The sequence below is a fragment of the Zalophus californianus genome, chromosome 1 (genome assembly GCF_009762305.2).
Source record: "Zalophus californianus isolate mZalCal1 chromosome 1, mZalCal1.pri.v2, whole genome shotgun sequence".
NCBI classification, from domain to species: domain Eukaryota; kingdom Metazoa; phylum Chordata; class Mammalia; order Carnivora; family Otariidae; genus Zalophus; species Zalophus californianus.
The window spans coordinates 55,213,583-55,238,944 of record NC_045595.1 but is presented as its reverse complement, the minus strand read 5'-3'; the positions used below and the strand labels follow the sequence as shown (position 1 = coordinate 55,238,944).

Here is a 25,362-nt window from a genome sequence, read left to right as displayed (position 1 = left end):
GAGGCTCCATCTCTGCCCTTGGGCTGAATAACCTTCTGAACAGCGATGATATACAGGGAGCTTCACAGCTATTCTGTGGGTAACCATCTCCACAATGTAAGTATGGGCAGGATTATTCCACCGTACAGATAAAGGAGCTCAGGATCCCAGCGGGCTCCTCAGGCCCCCAGGCACACAGCTGGGGAGTTGTTGTGCAATTTGAATTAGAATGCAGGTCTTCGGACTCCACCACCTGGGGCCGTGCTTGCACACCTGCTGGGACAGGCAGCTCTCACACACAGGTACCACCGCACATGTGAGACAGTGCCCACCGTGAGCAAACTCAATCTTGAACGGACCCAATTAGTGCTTCTTCTTGAGGACTGAACTTTAGGGTTTACAATTCATATTAACATACATTCTAGGCAGCCAGAGATAAGTCTGTCTCCTTTAGTTTTAATTCTAGAAAACACTCTCCTTTTATTTCCTTAAGTGTTGTTTCCTTCCCTCTCTTACGAAACGCTTAATGGATATTCCTTGAGACTTTGCATTTTTCTCTCCCACGACCCATCACCTCTCTCTTTCACATTTCCTACTTCTGTATCTCTCAGGGATGTCTCATCTGCAGTAACATCTGCCTTTTTATGTTTGGAGAAGTGTGTCATAGATTTCAAACATAAGGAAAATAGACTAGTACAACGCAGAGGTTCTCAAAGGAGGGTCCCTAGCCCAGCATCACCCAGGGAACTTGTCAGAAATGCAAATTCTCAGGCCCCACCTAGGACGGAGTAAATTAGAAACTTGGAGTGTGGGGTTCAGCAATCTGCAGGTGCGTATGTTTTAGTGTATTACCCTAACTTATATTTTCATCTATTTTTAAAATCTTATAGACATTAAAATTAATTCTTTGTGGTGTGCTTTTCTCTGGGTTTTGGGAAATGTGTCCTGACCACCACCACAGTCAGGATTTAGAACATTTCCATCGCCCCCAAAATTCTCCCTTGCTGCCCCTCTGTAAACAGTCCCTGCCTCATCCCCCGCCCCCAACTACCAATGGTCTGTTTTCTCTCTAAATAATTCTGGCTTCCCTAGAATGCCATAAAAATAGAATCATACAGTGTGTGGGCTTTGGAGTCTAGTTTCTTTCATTTAGCATCATCATTTGAGATTCACACATGTTTTTTCACGGATCAGTAGTCTGTTCCTCTTTATTGCTGACTGGTGTTCGATTGCAGGGATGATGTACCGTGTGCCTAGCCATTCACCTGCTGAAAGACATTTCCACTCTTTCCAGTTTGGGGTGATTTCATAGGAAGCCGTAATAAATATCTGCATACAAGTTTTTGTTTGAACATCACATTCCATTCCACCTAGGTCAATATCCAGGAATGGGATTCTGGGTCATATAGTAAGGATGAGGTTAACTTTGTAAAAAACTGCCCATCTGGTTTTCCTTTTTTTTTTTTTTTTAAGATTTTATTTATTTATTTGAGAGAGAGAATGAGATAGAGAGAGAGCATGAGAGGGGAGAGGGTCAGAGGGAGAAGCAGACTCCCTACTGAGCAGGGAGCCTGATGTGGGACTCGATCCCGGGACTCCAGGATCATGACCTGAGCCGAAGGCAGTCGCTTAACCAACTGAGCCACCCAGGCGCCCGCCCATCTGGTTTTCAAAGTGGCTACAACATAGAGGGGAGCACGTCCCCCAGTAATGGATGAATGCTTCACATTCTCGCCAGCATTTGGCAATGTTAGTTGGGGTTTTTTGTGTAGTTTTTTTTTTTAATTCTAGACATTCTAATAGATATGTATAAGTTTCTTATTGTGGCTTTTTTAAAGATTTTTTTTTAAGATTTCATTTATTTATTCGACAGAGAGAGACAAAGCGAGGAAAGGAACACAAGCAGGGGGAGTGGGAGAGGGAGAAGCAGGCTTCCCACGGAGCAGGGAGCCCGATGCGGGGCTCGATCCCAGGACCCTGAGATCATGACCCGAGCTGAAGGCAGACGCCTAATGAATAAGCCACCCAGGCGCCCCAAGATTTTATTTTTAAGTAAACTCTACACCCAACGTGGGGCTGGAGCTCACAACCCTGAGATCAAGAGTCACATGCTCTACTGACTAAGCCAGCCAGGCGTCCCTCTTACTGTGTTTTTAAATGTGCACTTGCCTAATGGCTAACGATGTCATATGCTTCTCCTTACTTGCCATCCATACATATCTTCATTGGTGAAGTGTCTATCCAAAGTTTTTGTCCATTTTTAAGTTGGGTTGTTTTCTTGTTATCAAATTTTTATATATTCTGGACACAAGTCCTTTGTCAGATACAATAATCTGCGTTTGGCAAAGGTGACTCTATTCACACTGAAGGTTGAGAACCACTGGTATAATGAGTCCTATTTACCCAACATCTAGTTTTAACAATTATTAACACTGTCATATTTATTCCACATATTTTTATCTATGTTGAAATATTTTTTATTATATTATTTTTTAGAGATTTACTTATTTCCTAGAGAGTGTGTGTGTGTGTGTGTGTGTGTGTGTGTAACCAGGGGGGAGGGGCAGAAGGAGAGGGAGAGAGAGTCTCAAGCAGACTCTGAGCTAAGGACAGAGCCCAAAGCAGGGCTCCATCTCATGACTCTGAGATCATGACCTGAGTTGAAACAAAGAGTTGGTCGCTTAACCCACTGAGCCACTTAGGCTCCCCTCTATGTTGAAATACTTTAAAACAAACCCCAGACATGATAAAATTACACCTCTAAATATTTCAGTATGCATTAAAAAATAGGAACATATTTCTTATCCAACAAAAATACCATTATCACACCTTATAAAATTACAATGATTCCTTAATTATTAATTCAATACCCACTCCATATACAAATCTTCCCAATTCCAACGAGCTTTTAATTTCAACAAGTATATTTTTGGTTTTGGAAAGCTTTGTTTGGTCCTTTTGCTTATATTCTCATTCTGCTTTCATATGCTGTTCTGTCCTTTTCTATTGTGCCTTTTATGTCTCTAATAACTTTAAATCTTTTCAATGTTCATCTGTTACTCAGTCTTCTATTATCTCAGATTCTTGAGAGCTGTTTCTGCTGTCTGGGACATCTGATGACTCTCCCTCCCAGGGAACTATTTCCTCATGTGTTTGGTAAAGGTTAGACCTGTGAGCTCATCCTTAGTGGGGCTTTATCTGTGGGAATCTTATTCAGCCTGGTTGCGAGCAGGTCCCTCCAGGGTCCAGAGAGCATTTGCAATTTCTTCCCTTCAGTGCCTGCCAAGGCATCATTACCAACACCTTGGCTCAGGGATTCTGGAACCAGGGGCGTAGTGTGAATTACAACCTTTGACAGAAGCAAGGGGCACAACTCAGGTCACAAATTCTCAAAGGAGACCACCCAAGACTTAGTTGAGACAGACATGCTCTCTCTTTGGTAGATGCACGGATATTTTCTTAAATCCCCACTTTCACTGAGAGTATATCTTTTTAAAGGTCCTGGTTTTCTGCTGGGGTGTGAGTTCCAACTGGAGAAAGTATAAGGGGCATCGTCTCCTGTATCCTTAAGCTATTAAAACCCAAGCCCTTGGTTAGAGACCAGCTAACACCCTCATTCCTGCTACCACCCCAAAAGGGAAGCCTCAGCATCAGCCTACACTCATCCTACCATTTTTCGGTTTTCTCTTCGTTTTTTGATGAGAAATGTATAGAATTTATAGATCAATCTGTGGACAGGTGACATCTTTACAATACTGGGTCTTCCAATCAATAAACATGGTATATTCTTTCATTTATTTTTGTCTTCTTTAATCTCTGCCAAGAATATTATGTATTTTCATGGGCAAAGATCTTGTACATCTTTCTTTAAATATATTTCTAGATATTTGAAGTGTTTTTTTTAATAAAGATTTTATTTATTTATTTGACAGAGAGAGACACAGCGAGAGAGGGAACGCAAGCAGGGGGAGTGGGAGAGGGAGAAGCAGGCTCCCTGCAGAGCAGGAAGCCCGATGCAGGGCTGAGGGCTCGATCCCAGGACCCTGGGATCATGACCTGAGCCTGAAAGCAGACGCTTAACAACTGAGCCACCCAGGCACCCCGATATTTGAAGTGTTTTAATGTTTAATGTTTTAATGTTTAATGTTTAAATTAGATTTTCAAATTTAATTTTCTAATCACTTGTTGCTGGTATATAATGATACAGCTAATTTTGTATTCTGACCTTTAAAATCCCCATATTAATTCTGATCATTTATCTGTAGGTTCTTTAGGATTTTCTGTCATCTGTGAAAAATGACAATTTTATTTCTTACTTTCTAAACTTCATACTTTTTATTTTTGTTATTTGCCTTTTTGCACCAGCAAGACATCCAGTACAAAATTGATATAAGTGGTTATACAGACCAGGCTTATCTCCTCTCCAGCTCACCCTCTTCATTTCCTGTGAATTCATCTGTGCATCTCAAAGGAGTCTGAAGCTGGAAGGTTTCAGGTTACCTGCTCTGTGAGAATGCCAGAGCCCCTGCCTCCCCTCAGCACCTCCCTGTCTTAGGCACCATGCATATTCTGGATTCTTCTGAATGCCCTGACAGGTGAGGGAAAGGGGGCTCACGCGTCATGCACCCACCATCCACACTACCCCCTTCTATCTCGCTCACTTCTCACAGCGGCCCTGGGAGGAGGCAGATGCTACTACTTGACAGAGGAGAAAACTTGTGACTTGACTTCCACTTGACAGAGGAGAAAATTTGTGACTCAGAGGGGCAAAGTCCTTAGCCAAGGCAGCTTCTGCAAAAAGCCAGGACCCGACCCCAGGCCCCTTGCCCATGCCACCCCATGTTCCAGGCTCTCTGGACCAGGTTATTTTCTTTCACACTCCTTCTCCAGGCCCTTTCTCAGCACCGGACTGAGCTGAGCAAAGACGAGTGACAAACCATCAGGCTGGCAGGCTTTCCCGTGCTGCCCCAAGGGGCCACCCCTCCCAGCATCAGGTATGTTCCTTGGGCTTCCACAGCTTCCTTGGGCCTCACTTGAGCCTGCACACGGCCCCGCCTGCTCTGGAAGAACTCTCCAGCTGCCCTCATCCCTGCAGCTCTACCCTAGCCCAGTGTTAAGATGATGGGCTCAGGGTTCAGCCCAGCCCGAGGGCAGACCCTGGCTCAGCTATTCACCAGCTGTGGGAAGGCCACTCCTCTCCCCAAGCCTCTGGCGATGGCGAGACCTAACTCGCAGGACCTATCTTCCTTCCTTGGTGGAGGCATGAGGAAGCAGGGCTGGAGAGGAATCAGTCCCAGCTAGGGGCAGAAGCTGAGTATCCCATCCCAGCCAGGCCCTTTTCGGGAGAGAGAGGATCAGATTGGGTTTCAGTGGGGGGTGGGGTCAGGCTGGGTCAAGGTCAGGGCTCAGCTTGAGGTCAGGGTCAGGGCTCAGTCAGAATCAGTGACAGGGTTCAAACTACAGCAGGTTTCTCGACCTCTGCACTATTGACTTCTTTTTTTGCTAGATAATTCCACGTCGTGGTGGGGAGGGGGGCTCTCTTCTGCATTGCAGGATGGTCAGCAGCATCCCTGCCCTCTAACTACTAGATGCCAGCAGCACCCCACCGCATCATGACAACCAAACATAAGTCCAGACATCGGCAAACATCCCCTAGGGGAGCAATATTGCTCCACCCGAACCCCCCCTTGACAATCACTGCTCTAGAGTCTGGGTGGGGCCCAGGCTGGGACTGGGTCGGGTTCAGCATGAGGTCAGGGTCATGGCCCAGCCAGGATCTCAGGAAGATGAGACCTTTCACCACCTGCAGCTCTAACCACTGAGAAACCACCCAGCTGCCCCAGCACTCTGCTTCTGCAGACCAAGGCTAGGATCCCTTTGCTTTCCAGAAGGTAGTTAATAACAAATCAGACAGCAGTTAAGCCCAGAATCATTTCCAGGGCCCCTGGAGTTGGGGCCTCAGCAGCTTCGCTCACTAGCCACCACCCACCCCCCCACCCCCGCCCCCGACTTCGTCCCGCAGGCCCTTTATTCACACCAGCCACCAATTCAGGCAACACGCCATTAAGTATAATGCCTCCCATTACGGTTCCCTAATTTGCACTTCATTTAGATTCAACAAGATGTTAGCTAATAAAATTAAAAAGACTGGGTTCTATCAGCTATCTGACAGTGAACATCTCTGGTATTTCATGTGGGCAATTCTGGAATTAAAATTTGTCTTATCCCCTGCAAATGAGATTCTGCCGCTGGAAAATCCCTCTCTCCTGGGCTGTCCTGGGAAGACCAGAGATAAGCTTGCTGGCTCCAGGTTTGAGGGGGGAGGGGGAAGATTATCTCCTAAGGAGAGGACAAGAAAGCAGAAGGTCAAGTTCACCAAATTCAGAGCAGTAGGATCCCAAAGAATGGAGCATGAAACAACAGTGAGTTAAACGTGGTGTTTTGAGCCCAGAAATTAAAAACAAAAGAATCCAGAAACCTAGAGTGAGGAAGAGTGGGATCCCCAAATGTGGGTCCCCAAAGGCTGCAGGATGTTGGCTCTGAAAGACAGGACCCATGTCCAGGGTGTCTCTGAGGTGTCCTCCACATTTGGCTTCCAGACTGCCTCTCCTCCCCGTCTACACCTCAATATTCAGATTTTGCTCCACGGAAGTGCACGGTGCCGAATTGGGCTGCAATGACTCCATTGGGTCAGAAGTGTCCGGTGTACTCATCTCAACACTGAGTGACCCCAACTCCCTCCTTTCTACAATTTGTTGCTGGCTTTGGGGGCAGGCTGTGAGCATCTCTTTTCCTGGCCATCAGGCAGGCTGACTGTGTGCTGCAAACCAGAATTCATACAACTGTGTGAAGACAAAGAGCCCGGGGCGGGGGGGGGGGGGGCAATAAATGGGGACTGGAGAGAGTTCTCTCTAGGGAAGGCACGTGCATTTTAGTGTGTGGCTTTGATGAGCTCTCTTGGAGAGTGAGGCCACTCAGGACAGCTAATTGCTAGATAAGAGGCTTCTGGATATCCAAGACCCCCTACCATATTCAGGAAGGCACCCTATGAGCAATTCTACCATGTTTGCTGATGCCTGTTCACCGACACTGCCCCACTTTCATGAACATCCCAGGGTGGGGGGAAACTGAGGCAGCATTCAAACCAAGAATCAAGGCAGGGCCGGAATTTCCACTTGGCTCTATGATTTGAGTCTCCATTTCTCCATCCATAAAATAGGGGTGTATCCCCTCCCATTGCAGGCTCCAGCCAGCCCAGGCTTGAGAATTTGAGGGAACTATTTTATTTATAGAAAACCCCATGGGGGTTCAGACCCCAGTCCTCCTCCCTCACAGAACCTGCTCGCTCTCTCCCGCTCTCTTTTTTGTTCTGGGACTTGGTAATTATATGCTTAGAGATGAAGGCTTTTCAAAAACATCTCTCCCACCAATTTTCAGCTGGAAACGTGCATAAAAACAGAGATATTTTTATCCGCATGTTTCTTTTTTCCCGTCTCCTCCTTCCAGCAATGGGCAATTATGAGCTTTTGCCTTCAGTCAATCCGTCCTGTAAGAACCCGCTTCCGAGGGAAATGCATTTCCACAGCGATGCCAGCCTGGCCCGGCAGATGCGGGCTGGCCCTTCGTCGGGGGAGCCGAAGGGAGCCAGGCAGTGCTGAGAACACAGGGTACACCTGGTCCCCCCGCCCCGCGCTGCAGCCAGGGGTGGGCAGCTGCCTTTCTTTTTTATTTTATTTCTCTTGAAAGCTTTGCTAATTTGCCTTCATTATCCCCGTCTCTCTTGGGCCCTAGGAAGCTATTGAGCTTTGACAAAGGGAAAAGGAAGTCTGCCCCTGGCCAGGCTGCCTTTGCCAGGATCCTGCCTCAGCAGGAGAGGGGCATGGGAGGGCAGGGCCACAGACTCCGCAGTGACTTAGCCCAGCTCTCTGGGCCTCCAGGAGGCAGCATTCCGCATCTGGGGGCGGGGGGGGGGGGCGGGGGGGGGGGCGGATGCTACTGAGAAAACGCAGGCCCAAAGGCTCAACCTGAGGCGAAGAGGAAATGACTGCAGGGAGGGCCAGCCACCAGGAGGGCCAGCCCAGCCCCACACTGAGGAGGAAAAGGGGGCTCCTGGGTCCACCCTTCACAACTGTCCCCAGCGGCCCATGGCCGCCTCCGGGGGCAGCAGCTGCTTGCTGTGCCGGCACACCCCCAGGGGATCTGCCAGTCCCAGCTTGGTTGTTTGACCTCAGCAGGCACTGCGGGAAAAGGAAGGATGGACTTTGGATTTAGGCCAGCTTCAGATTCTGATTCTAAACCTTGCTGCCCACTGGCTAGGGATCCGGGACAAGTCACTTCTCTCTGAGCCTCAGGCTTCTCCTCTGCACAGTGCGAGGGCTCACTGCCTGGGGCGGTGTGAGGAATCAGTGGGATGATGGGGTATACACAGAAGCCATGAAACTCAGGAGTTCTCTCCCTGCCCCCATCGCTGACCTGGTTAGAAAGGTTTTCGTAGATTAATAATGGTAACAACTCCTGATTAAGCGCTGGGTGTTGTGCTAGGTGCTTCATAAGCACTGCCTCGTTTCATCCTCACTACCTTCTGCGATGGTATGATCATTATTCCCATTTTACAGAGGGGCAAACCGAGGCACACAGAGGTTAACTGACTTCCAATGGTAAGGAGCAGGGTCAAGATTTGAACCCAAGCCATGTTCTATGACCTTTAAAATGATTACCACTTTATCCTCACGATACTCCTGTGTAGTGGGTGCCATTATCATCCCCATGTGATAGATGAGGAAACGGAGGCACAGAGAGGTCCAGGGAACTTCCCAGCGTCACACAACTCCTAAGTGGCAGAGCCATGGGCCCCCTCCAGCCTCCTCCTCCCACGCCTCGACAGTCCTGGGGAGACTCCGCAGTCACGCCTATGGCTCTGAGATCACTGCGCTCCAGGCAACAGCCCAGCTCCTTTGGGCACTGCCCACAGAAGGATGACCCTCAGGCCATTGCAGGCTAGACCAGGGCAGATAGCTGGATGGAGATACATCCGGTACAGGCTGACCTCGGAGTGACAGCCCCGATCCCTGATCCCCACAGCTGACAAGTCTCTCCAGAGGCTGGCCTCCCACGGAGAGAGAAGCAGGGAAAGATCAACTTGGCAACAGGATGACCCCTCCTTCTGTTCAATGCATGTTTTTAAGGGAAGCAAGAAATATACCAAGAGATTTTAAAAGTAGATGCCCGATTCACTTGCTGCCAAGGATTGAGAAAAAAGAACATGAAAAAGGAGCGCCAGGCCCACACTTTCCATGCACTAACTCATTTAACTCTGCCGAGAGCATCGGGAGAGAAGCTCGCCGACTTCCTCATTTTACAGATGCAGAGACTGAGGCCCAGAGAGGTCACTCAGCTGGTGAGCTGCAGAGGAAGGACTGGAGTCCAGATCTTTCTGGCCTCCCAGCAGGCCACATCCTTACCCCTCGGCTGTGCGCTCTCCCTCTAAACACAAGGCTAAGGGACCCTAAAGGAGTGGCACCAGGGAAGCCAGGGCCAGCCTCCAGGAGGCCCCAAGGTAGGACTCAGGCACCCAGAGGCTGGGCACAGCAGAGTACCAGGGGCCGTGGGCATGATCTAGAGAGCCTGCCAGTCCACTATCCCCCCTCCATGAGGTGTGTGGGACGCCTGGCACTGGGCCCTAAAGCCACGCTCAGGATGACATCCCTGCCATGGCCCTAGAGCCCACGGTGACCCCAACATCATGTGGGATGAGGGTGCAGGCTCGAGTCAGGCCTCGGCCTTCTGCCTCTTCTGGGCCGAGGCTCTCCTGTCTCACCCTGAAACCAGCAATATTGAGGAGCATGACCTTAAAACTGGGTCATCAATGGAACCGTTTTATTTCCTGATGGTGGCTGCCTGGGGCAGTAAAAAGATTCATTTCACTCTGTGAAGAATAAAAGCAAAAGTTCTCACCATAGTTGACAGTCCCTCGGCCTCCCTGACATCACCTCCTAACACTCTCCCCTTCACCAGCTCCATTCCAGTTCCCTGGCCTTCCTACTGTTCCCCACACCCGACTTGTGCCCAGCCCAGGGCCTTTGCACTGACTATTCCCTCTGCCCAGAAAGCTCTTCCCCAGACATTCACAAACTCCCTCCCTCACGTCCTTCAGGAATTTGTGGAAATGTCATCTTCTCAGGAAGGTCCTCCCCAATAAACTTGTTGCACAACCCCCCCCCCACACACACACATACCTCTAGTACCACTCATACCCTCCTTCCCTGCTTTATCTTTTTTCATGCACTCAACACCATGTAACAAACCTCACTTTTTTAAAAAATGTCATGATCTCATTTACTATCCGCCTCTGCCCACTAGGACATCAGGTCCAGAAGGCTGGTTACGTCTGTCTGCTCACTACCAGGTCCAGCATGGAAAGCGTGGCATACGGTAAGTATTCAGTAAATAATTTGGAATTCAATTCCTACTTACAGAGTAGGAGGATGGGGATCAAAGAGGTGGAATGAGTTGTTCAAGGTCACAAAATCAGGAAGAGGCAGAGCCAGGATGCAAAGCTGGACCTCCCTGGTTGGACACTGTGGCCTCTGTGATTGAGGGCCTGGGGTTTCCCCGTGGCCACAGCCCCTGCTGTGGGGTAGGAGGTTAGGCCTGCCCGACGATCTAGGCAGTTATGGTCAGAGTCCCTCAGAGGATGGGTGGCCCAGGCCACAGCGGAAGTACTACCCTCCCCTACCCCCCTGACATGCATACACAGCCCGTCTGAGCCTTCCCAGAACCTGGCTGGGCGGCCAGTGCTTACTCAGGCCCAGTAGGCCCTGGGAACAAAGACCACTTTGTGGCAGGGAGGCAGAGAGTGAACACTGAGGGGCTAGGGGGGTGGGGAGCTTCCTGCCAAAATCTCTATTCAGGCCTGCTGTGCACCCAAGCCTGGTCACATCCCTTTCCGCAGGGGCTTAGGGTTAGTGGGTGGTGAACAAGGCTCCCAGAAGCAAGACTGGACATGTGCAGGCAGGAGTCCATCAGGGGCAGAGAAACGGTACTGAGCAGTGCATTTCACAGACGCCAACCCCAAGCCTGACTCTCACCGAGGAGCTCTGCAAGGGGCCTGACTTCTCGGGGCCTCAGCCTTCCCTACAAAATGTAGAGAGTGTATGGAGGGGCCACCTGTTGGCTGCTCTTGTCCCCCTCCCCCAGGGCTTGCTGGTCAATCAGAGGCCTAGTGATCAGGTCAGGGGTGAGCATGTGATCCAAGTTGGGCCAACAAAAGGCGGCCCTGGGATATTTGCTGGAACAATTGGAAACAGGTTCTTTCCTTAGAGATGACTGACCCGGTTGACCTTAAACTCAAGGGTTACAGGGCCCTCTGGGCACCTCAAGGAGAGGAGTGAGTCTGCCTGAAAATGAAGCTTACCTAAAGAGAAGCAGAGACACAGAGTCCTAATGATGTTAAGTGAGCACCTGGATCCCACTGTGCCTAAGCTCCATCTTTGGACTTTCCTTAAAAAAAAAAAGTCTCAGTGCTGACATCAACTATGGCAGGTATAATCATGAGGTTCTGTGGCCTGGGGAGGAGACTAGGGTGAGGACTGCAGTGGTGAGGGTGGGCATCAATAAGTCAACAGAGAGAGAAAAAGCCAGGGAGATGAAGAAGGGCCTTGAACGCCAAGACGAGGAGCTGTGATCAGATTTGAGTTTTAGCAAGTTCCCTCCCAGAGCAGCATGGGGAGGTGGGGTGGAGGCTAGAAAGCCGAGGAAGAGACTGGGGCAAAGGTCCAGGCAGGCAATACTGAGGTCTGAGCCCAGGTGAAGGCCATAGGCCCATGAGGTGGGAGAAGACACCTCCCCGGTAGTCCTCCAGGGGAAGTCTCCAGGGCACTACTGACCTTGTGGCTCTGACCACTGCAGGACAAGGTCATCCCACTAACCTGAGAGAACAGATAAACCCAGGCCAGGAAGGCAGTGCCCCCATTAATAATGTAGTCCCCAGGAGGAAGCAGGGGCAGACTACATGGGGTCAAATCCCAGCTTTGCTACTTCTGGCTGTGTGGCCTTGGACAAGTCACTTAACACCTCCATGCCTCAGTTTCCCCAGCTGTGAAATGGAGAGAAGAATAGTACCAAACTCACAGTATTGTGAACATTAAGTGAGAAAATGCACAGAAAGAGCTTAGAACAGAGCCTGGCACAAAGTCAGATCTCAACAGCTGTCAGCTACTATTATTATTTGTGTTATTATCTGGGGACCTGGGGCTGGCCCTGTCTCTGCCCCTGGCCATGGGTGGGGAGTGGGAAACTAAGTTCACTGGGCTATAAAAGTCATCTGGGTGCCAGTCCTGGCTTGGCCGCTTCACCATAGCTGTGGGGCCTTGGGTGGGCAATGCCCCACCCCCGAGCCTGTTTCCTCATCTGTCCATTGGGATCATAGTCCCTGCCCTTGGAATTGTTTCAAAGAGGTACCATCAAAAGTATGTTGAGTGTGGGAAGGGATCGACAGGGGTAGCACCAGGGTGACCTGCTGGTGGCTCTTGATAAGCTGGGGGAGGGGGAAGCAAGGGAGGAAGGCAGCCCAGCAGGATGAGGCTGGAGAGACAGGCAGCCAGCCAGATGGATGGAGCAACCACGTTTGCTCCACAGCCCCTCCCGCGGGGCCAACCCTGGGCCCACCTAGGAACGGGGCTGCTGGAGGACACCTGCCGCATGCATTCCCACCACCCCGGGGCTCACCAGCCAGACCCTGGCCCAGGACTCCTGCCGCCTGCTAGGGGGTCCAGCCTCCCGCCTGCTACATACAGCCTGAGCTCTGCCTTTGCCCTCACATTGCTGGGCAGGAAGCTCACTCCCACCAGCTCATGCCCATGCGGAGGCAGGACGTGCCTCCCTGAGGCACCTCGGAGGGGCTGAGCGCTGCCCTCTCCAACTCCAGACCTGCCCGCTGCCCCTGCCGCACGGGACAGGGGACAGCCTGGTGGGCTCAGTGCCCAGCCACAGGACTGCAGGATGGCAGCCAGGGTCAGACAGAGAGTCCTCTCGTGGGCCCACCTGGGGCCAGGGGTCCCAGCCCTGCACTCTCTCCAGGCTTTGGGTCTCTGGGGAGTGGCCATTCCAGTCTCCTCCCTGGGAGCAGGAGCTCCAGAGGGTTCAGCCCCATCACTCTGCCTCCAGGTCCCCAAGACTTACCCTCCTCTCCAGGGGTCTCCCGGCTGAGCCCACACAGCATGTCCGCTATTGTCTCCTCGGCTGCCCACCAACTCCCAAGGGAGCCACGCTGCTCAGCCCTCCCTCACCCTCCCTCACCCCCTCCCCCGGGGAGGGGCTGAGGGAGGGAAGCTCACAGCTCCCACTGGCTGGGCACCGAGTCCACCCACTGCAGCGGGCGGCTCTCTGCTTAAAGGGGACACAGCCACTGTGTGGCTGGCTCTCGGAAGTAATCCTACACCCACCCCCCCATGCCCACAGTCTGAGTCTGGGTGGGGAGCTCAGAAGAGGGCACGCCTGGGTCCCCTTGCTAGGTCCCCAGGCAGACAGACCCTGGGGGGCCAATTCTGCTCCTAACTGGCCCTGGGACTTTGGTAAGTGACTGCTCTCCCCAGGCCTCAGTTTTTCCATCTAGAAAAGAGGAACAGTGCCTTCCAAACTTTTTTTTTTTTAGGTAGCAGATTCCAACAGAATGCCAGAACATGAGCCAGATAAAGTGCAGCCATGTGCCAGAGAGTGTCTGCAGGTCTCAGGTTAGAAACCCCTGAGCTCGGAGTCCCCTGGGGCTCTTCCACTGACATTCCAACTACCTCCTTCAGGCTTCAGTTTCCTTTTCTGTCAGGTGGGGTGTGGGGAGGATAAGCCCAAAGCCTGCCACAGGGAGCACCCCCCCAGCCTTTGGGGAACACCGAGCAAGATGGGCAGAGGATCTGCCTGCCTTGGGCTTGACGGGCAGGGGCAGCTGGTCAAAACTCCAGCCCCAACTGGGCCTCAGCCCTGCACACTCCTGGATTCCTCCACACCAGCTCAGGACTGATCCTGACAACCCCGATGGACACACAAGGCCCCTCCTCCAGCTGTCCAGCTGCTTGTGCTCCCCATCCCACCAGTGTGTGTGGGCACCAGCTGAGGGCCGGGCACCACATAGGTGCTGGGAAGAAGGGTGGGTGAGAGCCACACAGGGTCAATAGCCTGTACGCCCGACTACACGTCACCTCCTGCTGAATGCAGCACAGAGCAAGACAGATGAGGTCCTAGCTCCCGTGGAGTTCTTGGATACATGGGAACGAGTGGGGTTCAAATTTGTTCCGTGTCCTGCAGTGAATGAAAATGTAGAGCACTGTGGTTAGGGACTGGGTGCCCTTCTAGGTTCCCTCCCGATGCCCACTTCCCAAGGGTGCCTGCTTCTTTGGGTGACTTCATGTATGTCCCAGGGGGCAGGCTCCAGGTTCCAGGCAAAGTTGTTAGGCCCGCAGTGAGGGCAAGGTCTCAGCCATGGAAGGGGTGGTGAGCACTGGGTCAGAGAGAGGGGACCTGCTTTGGGAGGAATTTGCTGGGAGAATGGGGGCAGGCTCTCAGTGTGGTTTATGGTGCCCAGCAATAGTCAGGATTAAGCTCTCAGTGAGGACCCTGACCATCAGCAGGACACGAAGGGCCACTTCGGGGTTGTCTCAGCTCCACACCAGGCAGAAAGGGACATGGCCCTTGTCAGCCTGTAAGCTGCTCCTAATAGACCCCCAGTGTCTTCCCCTAAAGTCTTGTGCACCAGGCAGCCCTCCACCCCATATTTACAGCCCCTTCAGGGTGGAAGGCTGCCTGGTACACAAGATTTTAGAGCTACATCCGTCTCCTCTTGTAAGAAAATATTTGCTCGCCCTACAGATGCATTTAAATGAGCGATTAAGATTGGTGATCTGTCTCTCTTCCTGCTCCTTTGGAATTTACTTTTGTGGATGAGAAGCTCCTGGAAAGGTCACACCATGGGTTATGGGAGAGCTTCCACACAGCGTTTCTCTGAATGCCTGCTGTGCCAGGCACCGGGGACCAAGAGACCAGGAGACACGTGGGAAACAGTGTCTTCCCCCTGCCCTCTGTCCCTGTAATCCCAAGGAGCACGTTTTCACTTGATTTTATCCAAGAGTGGGTTTGGAAGCAACTGTTGGTCCATTTTGGAATAAGGCAGGGTTTAAATAAACATCTGGCACAAAGGTTAAGCGACTTGCCCAAGGTCACCCGGCTATGGGGTGGAGCCAGGTTCACACCTAAGAGGTCTCTTTTAAAAGGCACTACTGTGTACCTCTCAGGATTTCAGGGGTTATGAAGGGGTCTGGAAGTGCCGAGGAGGAGCAGTTAGCTCTGTCGGGGGTCCACCGAGGAGGTAGGTGTTTTGAGTCTGACTTTGAAGGATGAGAGGAAATGAGTCAAAGAATGGTCAACGCATTGTAGGTGTGCACCCAGGCACGCTGTCCTGTGTGAGCAGTGAGGACACCAAGCGGGACATGCACACAGGGACATGTCCCGGGACAGCCGGGTCACCAAGGGTCTAGTAGGGCCTCACTGCTCCAAGGGTAGCCAACAAGCAGCAGCCTCACTGGGAGCTCCTCAGCAATGCCAACTCTCAGGCCCCACCCTGGCCCCCTGAATCAGAATCTGCATCTGAACAAGCTCCCCAGGGGACACAAACGAAGTTTGAGTGGTGCTCTGTTTGGAGTTTGGCTTTCATCCTGCAGGCAATGGGAGCCAAGGATGGTTGTAGAGCCAGGGAGTAAGAAGGCTCTTGGAGGACCTCAGCCATGCAGCACCGCCTGAGGGAGAAGGGAGGAGGGCCTGGCAATGAGCAGCAAGGGTCCCTTCTGGGAGCCAAGAGCAGGTGGAGCTGCTGTTGGTCCTGCTCCAAAGACGACCCCTCTCATCCAACGAACGCTGCCAAACTTCAGGGAAGCAGAGGAAGAGAGGGACAGATTGCTGCTGGGTGTGCAAGGTGGCTGGAAGCCAGGCCTGCCAGGGATCCAGGCCACAGCATCTCCCAGTCAGAGTGTTGGATTGTCCCGCATTTCCAACACCGTGAATGGGCCGAGAGGGAGACTGGACCACGTACAGGAGGTGGCAGGGCCACTGAGCTGGCGGGCACACCCTCCATGTTCAGAAGAGGCCCTGACACCAGCACGTCCTCAGGTTTTGTGAGACAACTGGAGGACGGATTGCTGGGCGACCAGGCGCATGTGTCCAGCCTTCTCTGGACCTCAGCTTCCTCGATGTCCAATGGGATAATTAAAAGCACCCACCGTCTAGGGTTGGGGAGGCTACGTACTCATGAGTCAGAAAGCACTTATCCATCCACCCTCCTGTCAAGACTCTCATACCAACACTGTGAAACGGACCAGAAGGTGGCTGAGCCACAGGTCAGTTGCCCCCAGGCTCAAATCCCCGCTCTGCCACCCTTAAACTATGTGACTCTGGGCAAGTCGCTTCTGCATGAGCCTCCGCTTCCCACCCATGAGGGCCAAAGACTTGGAAGGTCTTTGCAGACTGTGACTGTCCAGCCCATACTCCTGACCTCCTCCCTATGCAGAGCCAGGCCTGTGGGGCCCTCCTTGGTGTCTCTTAACGGGGCTCCATGGGCATCATGTTCTCTGGTACGCCAGGCTGTCCCTGAAGGAATCGCCACAGGACACCTGGGATCCCTGCCCCCCCCCATGGACAGTGACAGCCACAAGTGGGAACCAACTGACCCCATGCCACACAGATGGGAAAACCGAGATCCAGATGGGGCCGTATCTGGGGACCCCCGCCAACACGGGGGAGGCGCCTGGACCTCAGCCTCCACCTTTTCTCTCAGACCCCAGGGCTGAGTCCACCATAACCACGGGGGAGCTGTGTGAGCCCGCCGCACCCTGCCCCCTACCCCCGCCCCTGACTGACAGCCGGAAATGAAGTCTGGGTGGAAAGGAGGGAGAGATGGCGATCTGGAGACAAGACAGAGAAACCCTTTACTGCTGTTCTGTTGCTTCTTCCTGCCTCTCTCCTCACACCACCCCAGAGGCCAGGCCAGGACAATTGCTGCCCCCTGCCTGGTTGGTAAACATTTCCACAAGGTGGGTCCCCATTTTACAGATAGGGAAACTGAGACCCGGTCTGTGATTCCAGCAGCCACAGGGGAGGCACTAGCCGACCCCCTCCTAAGAGGGGGGGTGCTGTTTGGCTGCAGCCCCCACTCCAGCCAAGCTGTTCCACATGTACCCCATTGTCCCTCACCTGACTTCAGGGCAGGCTGGGTAGAGCTTCAGGGGCAGGGCCACCTCAGGGGGCTGCTCCCAGGCTGTGGCCCCAGACACCTGCCAGTTCCCAGAGCCCTTCACGGCAGCCTTCCCCCAGCCCTAGAGGGCACGGGGGCATCCGGCCAAGGGGACTCAGGTGACAGGCTATGTGCTCCGACCAAGGAAGGGGCAGGCTCTGGGATGTGAGAGGAACCACAGCTGACTGTTCTGCAGAACCAGGCGAAGAACGCCTGTGTGCCGGCCCTGACTTTCAACATTTTATACTTATTTCCTCATTTCATCCCACAACATCCCCATTTCAGAGATTAAAAAAAAAAAAAAAAACAGGAGCCCAGAGAGGTGAGGCCACTTGCTCTTAGTCACACAGGGGGTGAGGGGTAAAGTGGGATTTGAACCCAGGTTCTCCTAATACCATCCACACTAACACCCCAACCCCGAGCCCCCTGAGAAAGGCACACTCAGAAGCCCTCTCACAAGCCCACCCAGATTCAGGAAGGACAAAAGGTCTATGGGGTGGAGGGGGAGGGCCAAGCTGTGGCTCCTGGGGAGTCTCTGGGAATCTTTTGACTGGAGAGGGGCTAGAGGCACCATCTCAGGCCTAGCTATGGATAGGGCAGCGCCCTAAGGCCCCCTCTTGGCCTCTGTACTTCCCTTGACACCTGCCATGGCTTCCCTCCTAGAAAAGAGGTTACAAGGCCACAACCGTGCAGAGGGCCTCTCTGAGCCTCAGGTTCCTCCTCTAAAGTACTGATGATGAAATTGTCCATTCAAAGGACTACTGTTGAGAAACTCAGTGAACAAACAAAACACCTAGAAAACTGTCTGAGTACAGGGCACACAGAAGTAGCTAGCGTGATCACAGCCCTGCCCCATCTCTCTGGCCACTCATTCATTCAAAGAATATTTATTAAGCACCTACTACCTGCTAGAAACGGAGCTTGCCCCGAGTTTTCTGCAATGAACAAAACAGATGTAGAGCCTGCCTCTCTGGCTGCCAGTTCAGGGAGAAAAACATGCAAATACAGATATACAACGAGATGGTGCTGACTGGAGTCGGGACAGCACAAGGCAGTGGGGCCAGGGAGCCTCCCAGGGGAAATGGCGTTCAGGCAGAGGCAAAGGATCAGAAGGGGTGTGGTCAGGGGGCCAGTGTGGCTGAGGTCGCTGGGTAGAAGAGGAGTCAGGATTCGGCTTTGGGCACGAGGGGAGCTGCTGAAGAGTTCTGAGCAGGGTCATGTGTGATCTGACTTTCTTCCAAATGGTGGCCAGACAGAATAAGCTGCAGGGTCAGGATGTGTGGGTGGGGATGGGGGGGGGAGCGGGTGGAGGGAGGAGAGGAAAGAGGAAAGGCATCTTGAGGTAGGAAACCTGGAACCCAATTTTCTCTATACTCCCCGTTAACCCCTTCCTGCTCTGAGCCTGTTTCTCCTTCCACTGCACATTAAAGCCCGTGTGATAAGAACAGCCAGCTGTGCAAGTTTGGGGAACCACCAGGTGGGAGAGGCCAGAAAGCACAGAGTCAGGATGCATCTTGATGCAAAACAAGAAGAGATAGAAAAATGGGACATTGTGTGTCAATGATACTCTGATAAAAAATAATAATAAAAGAAAAAAAACCATTAAAAGTGGAAAAAAAAAAAAAAGAAACGATAAACAGGCACTGACTGAATAGGCAAGGCACCAAGCATGAAGGCAAACAGCCCCAAGTTCGTGCAGAGCCGTTCCAACCAGAGAAGTGCAAATGGAACAAGGAACTCCCACTTGACCCTCATCAGAATGGCGAACATTAGAAATGCAGACAAAATAAGTGTTGGTGATCGTGGGGAGGGTAGGTGGAGAGTCATGGACACTCCTGGTGGGGGGTAAACTGAGGCAGCCTAGAGCGATGAGTTGTCGGTGCATGCTGTCGCCCAGCACCCTCACTCCTGGTGGTCATCTGCCACCACTCAAAGGGGCAGGAGTGGGGATGTCGTCAGTGAAGCTGACCTGGGTCTCCATCCCGGGGGAGGGGACAGGTAACGCATGGCGGCCACACCCCCTGGTGTATGACACAGCAGTTAGAAGCACAGCGGATAGATTGAGGAAGCAAAGGGTCCAGTTAAAAAGGGAAGGCAGGCAGAAAAAGGAGAAGGGGAAGGGAGGAAGGACAGAGAAGGGGAGCAGGGGGGAGGGAGAGGGGAGGGAAGACAAGGAGACCTGGCCTGTCGTTTCATTTATGTAGCGAAAAAACCCGCGGAAAGCACTGCAAGGGTGCGCATGTGTGTGAAGACCTAGGGACACACTGGGCTTGGGGATAGGGCCCGAAGGAGAAAAAATTAGATAAAACAGAGCCAGCGTGGGTGCTAGACCACCACAGGACCACAGGTACCGTGAACCGAGGAGTTCAGCTCCACCCTTGGAGCCTGAGGTTAAAAACAGAAAATTAATAGGTTGCCTCAAACGGATCTGACTCTCTCCTGAGGACACTGGGGAGCCATGGAAGAGTTTAGAGGGAGGAAACGATAAGTGCTTCAGAAAACTAACTTGAGTAGGTGCTAAGAGTGTCCCTGCATGGGGGCGAGGGCCTCAGCTGACCTCAGTCGACCCTCGGCCATACTCCTCCCCGGGGGGCGGGGGCACTGCTTAGGCTCTGCCCATCTGCCCTCTCGCTGCCTTTCAAACGAAAAGAGCAAAACATTAAAATAAATGGGCAAGTCGTCAGGGCTCAGCCCTGGGAAAGAGCAGCGTTGTGCGTTCCAATCTCACGATGTCAGTGCCACCCTGGCAGTGGCCCCTCCTGTCCTGCCCTGGAGCGAACCCTGGGCTGGGTGTCAAAAGATCGGGTTCAAGGTCTGGCAACTGCTCACACAGGACCTCCTCCATGCCAAGAACATCACACGTGATGTCAGAACATCAGCATCTCTTGCAGAAGGAACTATACCCAAAGAGGATCTGCTATAAACTCAAACATAACAAAGGGGGCCGAAGAGTCAGGGCTGCTCGAAGGAGAAGTCAGGGAAAGCTGCCTGGTAGAGGTGGTATCTGACCTCAGCCTTGAGGGACAAAGGAACCAACCACTCAAGGATGAGGTTCCCACCTCAGAGGGGCCAGCCAGCCTAGGCAAAGGATGGGAGATAGAAAGGTGCACAGTATGTGTAGGGAAAGGCACCCACCAGCATGGCTGGGGTCAGAAGGCCCCAAAGCGCAGGTGGGCTGGGCAGGCAGGTGGGGCTGGGTCCCAAAGACGCAGGGACCTGCTCTGGAGGAAGGAATGCACCGAAGGGGGCACTCCTGGCTCTGTGGCTGCCATGCGCATGACATTTAGGGAAGAGTGGGCTCTCCTGAGCTCCCTCCAGTGAGATGCTTCGGGGGATGGACACAGAGGGCAGCCACCGGGGGACCAAGCTGTCAGGAGCAGTGGCTGGAGCCTCTGCACAGGGGAGTCTGATTACAACGACACCCCCTTGCAGCTGGCAATCGATGAGGCTTCGGGAGAGGCAGGCACAGCCTTCAACCTGTGCCCTCGGGTGACTCAGTGGAGCAGGGGACTGGTCTTGGGCCCAGGTTCAGCCTTGTGGCAAACACAATGCCTGGAGTCCCACCTTCCACCCTCTAGATCAAGAATTACCCTTGTCCAAATGCATATGCCCCAGAGAAAGAGGAGGGGCTAAGATGTATAAAGTGGCTACTGGGTACCTCACACTTGATGTTTAGTGTCTTATGGAATCTTTCAAAAGCCCTGCTGCTCCCATTTTACAAGGGGAAACTGAAGGTCCAGAGAGGAGAAGAGACTTGGCCAAGCCCTAGAGCTAGTATGGGCCGAGGGTCAGATTTCAGAAGCAGGTGCTCCTTCCTTGGGTCCTTTAGATGGGCCTTTCCGTCCTTCTGGAACTCTCTCTCCCCACCTAAGGATGAAAATGCTAAATGCTGCCTCCACCAAGAAGCCCACCCTGACCACACCTCCTTCCAGTCTTTCCTTCAATGCATTTGCTCACCTCTTCTTTTCCCCTAAACAGGGGACCCTTGACTATCTTGCCCATTGATTTCAACCTGACATCCAGGGGTGGGCTTTGCATGCAGTAAGTGCTAGGATGAATGAATGAGAAATAAATGATGATTATACATAATCTCTAGATTGCTATGTTGGAAAGAAACCGATAATTCATCCCCTCTAACACTTCAGTCCAACATAGAAACCCTTTCTGAGGACATCAGGAGAAGGAAGGGAAAAATGAAGGGGGGGAAATCGGAGTGGGAGACGAACCATGAGAGACTACGGGCTCCGAGAAACAAACTGAGGGTTTTAGAGGGGAGGGGGGTAGGGGGGATGGGTGAGCCCGGTGATGGGTATTAAGGAGGGCACGTACTGCATGGAGCACTGGGTGTTATATGAAAACAATGAATCATGGAACACTACATCAACAACTAATGATGTACCGTATGGTGACTAACGTAACATAATAAAATAAAATAAAAAGAAACCCTTTCTGCTGTCTGACACAGCTAGTATACCTCCACAAACGGGGAACTCACCACCTACCTCATAAGCAGCCTACCCTATTCCTGAATAGTTGAGGGATGAGTCCCTCCATTATCCTGAGCTGGAGCCTGCCTCCCTGTGGCCCCCCCAGAGCCCCAGGACCCCCGGCCCCAGGACTGCCCTGCATAGAGTCAGATGCCATGTCCGGACGCGGGCCATGGCCTCTGAGCCCTGGCAGAAGAGCCCAGAGTCTGGATGTGGCTTCTACCATGTGCCCCACCAGCTCCCCTCCCAACTCGAGGACCTCTCCTGGGTGTATGGCTGGAACGAGTGGGTGGCCACGCACCCCAGTGGTCTGGGGCCATGCTCACACATGTGCCTTTAATTCCAATTTCTGCATGCTTTCACCTCCAGTGCATCTGCACTAGGCCCACGAGGCTGGGATAATCACCTCTTTTTACAGATGGGGAAACCGGAATCTGGAGGGGAAGAGACCAAGGAACTCAGGTGTCTGGCTCCAAAGCCTTAATCACAGTCCAGTAGACATATGTTGTCAAAAGGGCTTTGTGTGAGAGCCTCATTTTATTTCATGCCCTCCTGGTGGACCTGAATATTGAAAGAGAACCCTAGAATCAGGGGCTGATGTGAAACCTCAGGCAGGGTCATAACTTGGGAAGGTCCACCCAAGGGTCCCACACAGCTCGTGAATATACCACGAGAGCCAGGCAGCAGGTCTCCCACTGGTGGAGCTGTGGGGTGGGGGGGCCCTGCGGGGTTGGGGATGGGACCTGGCAGAGGCCACTTGTTTGAGGACAAGGCCTGACCCTGAGATTTCTGGGCCCGTGCCTGCTGCCTGCCAGATGAGGCCTCCCATGTCCCCTGGCCCCTCAGCACTGTTTAGGAAGAACCACTGGGAGGTTGTCAACCCGTGTCCAGAACTGGCTACCCCCCTCTCCAGCGTCGCCTCCCCCCCCCATCCCCAGCACCATGTATCCTGAGCCATGTCCACCGCCTCACGGTCCCCTAGGAATGCCCCCTCCCTCATCCCTTGCCTGCCTGGCCAAATGCTGCAAGTCCCCACTGTCTCTTCCCCCAGGAAGCCTTCCCTGATCCTCCAGCTGGCTGATGCCTCACCTGGGTCCCCAACACCCTCGGTGCCTCTCAGTCCCAGTTCGGTCAACGCAACCAAACATCCCACCCTCTTCTTTGCCCATCTACCCCCAGATGAGCCTGACTCCAAAGTGGTGAGGAAAATTCTAGACTGTCCCCTCCCAGCTTGTCAGCACCTCATCCTCCAGCAGGAATGCCATGGGAGCCTTAGTGGAGCCCTGGGTTCAAGTCTGGACTCCACCTCCAACTGGCTGGGTGACCTTGAGCCAAAGTGGCCTCAACCTTCTCATGTGTAAAACAGGGGTACACGTGTGGGCTGGAACCAGAGTTGGACCTGTGGTCTCTGGGGGGCTATTCAGCTCCAACCTCAGCTAGCCTGGGGCCACCTCACCTCAGACTCCAGCTGAGGCTCTAAATGATTCTCAACCTTTTCCAGGTTTATCTTCACGAGGAAGGTTTTCTTCCTCGACAGACCCATTCTGCAAATGGGGCACCAAGACTCAGAGAGAGGTAAAGATCTTCCCCAAGGTTACCCACAGGGACCCCAGCGGCCCCAGTTGGTGGCTGTGAGAGGTTGCAGAGTATGTGGCCCCCGTGGCCCGCCCACCTGCCCACACATCTGCTTATGAGTCACCAGCACCTCGGCCAAGACAGCAAAATGCGGGGGCTGGAGAGAGAAAGTCAGCCCAAGGAGAGCAAATGGGCGGATGGGGGTAGATAGCTGGAGAGCATAGCAGGGGCAAAGAGGGGAAACTGAGGCCAGGAGGAGCAGCCACCCGCTCAAGGACCACAGAAAGTGGGGTTGGCCTCGGTCTCCTGTCTAATGGACATTTTCTGCCCCATCGGGCCATTTCCTCAGGGAGGGAGACAGGGCCCACGGCTTTCACAATTATCCAGGCAATTAAGACAGGCGGATGGTCCCGCTGGACTGAACATTCAGGCTGACACATGGAGACAATGCTGGGACGTTAGCTGACAAGATCAGCACTAGTTCTGGCGGTGGGTGACACAGGCCCAAGGCGAATGAGCCATGAGGACCGTCCACTGCCCGGAATCAGGAAGAGGCCCGGGTATTCTGCCTGCTCAGACTTCCCCAGACCCTGGGCTCAACTCTGGGCTCTGCCCTCCAAGAGGGACCCAGACAGGTGGGGGCATGGACAGATTTGGTGACCAGGTGGGAAGGTGGGAGACACCCTGAGAAAGGTGGCTGCTCAGCCAGGAAGGGCAATCTTAGGGGGCTCTACTGCTGACTCTGCAGGGCTATCTCAGGGCAGGGGGGGGAGCAGAGGGAGGGTGGAGAACCTTGAGGGAGCCTGGGGAAGACAGAGCAGCAGCCACACACTAGGCATGCAACAGAGGGGTCCCCTGTTGCTGGCAGGGCAGCCAGAGAACTGACCACTGAGAAATGCTCCTGTGGTGAGACACTTGGGCTTGGAAGTCAGACTGTGAGGGGCATGGGGGAGGGAGGGCACAGATTCCATTTCCTTCCTAGCTGAGCAACCTTGGAAAGTCACTTCTTTGGGCCTCAGTTTCCTCACCTGCAAAATGGGGCAACGTAGGTCACTACTCACAGGGCCATTGTGAAGATAAGAAAGTACATGTGAAATACGTAGCATGACACCTGACATACAGTTAGTGCTCAAGAAATGCTTGGGGAACAAAGAACAGGTCCAGAAGTTTGCGCCTTATCTCAGCCTTCTTGATAAAGAAAGAAAGAGAGAAAGAGAGAAAGAGAGAAAGAAAGAAGGAAAGAAAGAAGGAAAGAAAGAAGGAAAGAAAGAAGGAAAGAAAGAAATCCCATGGTCTCTGAGACACCGCAGTTGATTTGAACCGCTGGTGCCCGCTCCCACCGAGGAATTGAGGAAGGCAGGGGCCTGGGAGCCGGGTGCTGTTCGGGCACTGGGGGAGGGGCTGGTTTCCACACTGGGAGTCAGATGTGAGACCTCAGTGCAGCTGCTGCACCGTGAGAAATACCAGGAGCCGGATGAGGAGGCGAGCTAGAGAGCCTCATTACAGAGGGGAAGGAAGGAGTAAATAATTCATCACAGATGTGTACCATGGAGGGGGCACAGGCAGACAAAGCTCAGGAGGGCATGGCACAGCCCCTCCCTGTGCTCAGGAGGTGCCCTGTAGTCAGCAGAAGGATTACTATCCTTAATCTTGGGATAACCTCCTTATCCCTAAAAATTGCCCATTGCTCCTCCAACACATCCACTGGCCTGGGAGGCCAGATGATACACCCTTGCCCAGAACCTCGCTGAGCCCATGTCCTCCAACCTCCCCCTTCAGTCCTTCTGCTCTAGCTTTGCCAGCCTGGGAACACCCAACATGTTCCAACCTCAGGACGTGTGCACTGGCTGTGGCCTCTGTCAGCCACATTCTTCCGCTGGATAGCCACATGATCTCCCTCACCTCCATAAGGGGTTCGCTCTAATGTCACCGTCTCAGTGTGGCCTTCCCTGAGCACCCCACTTAAAACCGCACACCACTACCCACACACCCCATCCCCTCTTTCTGCTTTTTCTCCACAGCATGCACCACTGCCATACATTTTCCTTG

General features: G+C 52.9%; 1 protein-coding gene across 2 annotated transcripts in view; it reads right to left on the bottom strand.

The window, feature by feature from the left end:
- GRIP2 (glutamate receptor interacting protein 2) overlaps positions 1-25,362 on the bottom strand; it is a 97,277-nt gene that overhangs the window by 29,524 nt on the left and 42,391 nt on the right. Inside the window, exon 1 of one of the 2 annotated variants that reach the window (XM_027585059.2) lies at positions 13,159-13,254. The exons of the other annotated variant lie outside the window; for it this stretch is intronic. Within the exon in view, the coding sequence (XP_027440860.1) occupies positions 13,159-13,198 (40 nt within the window). The 5' untranslated portion in view covers positions 13,199-13,254. Of the gene's footprint in view, positions 1-13,158; positions 13,255-25,362 lie in introns of those variants that run through there. 2 annotated transcript variants of the gene reach the window in all.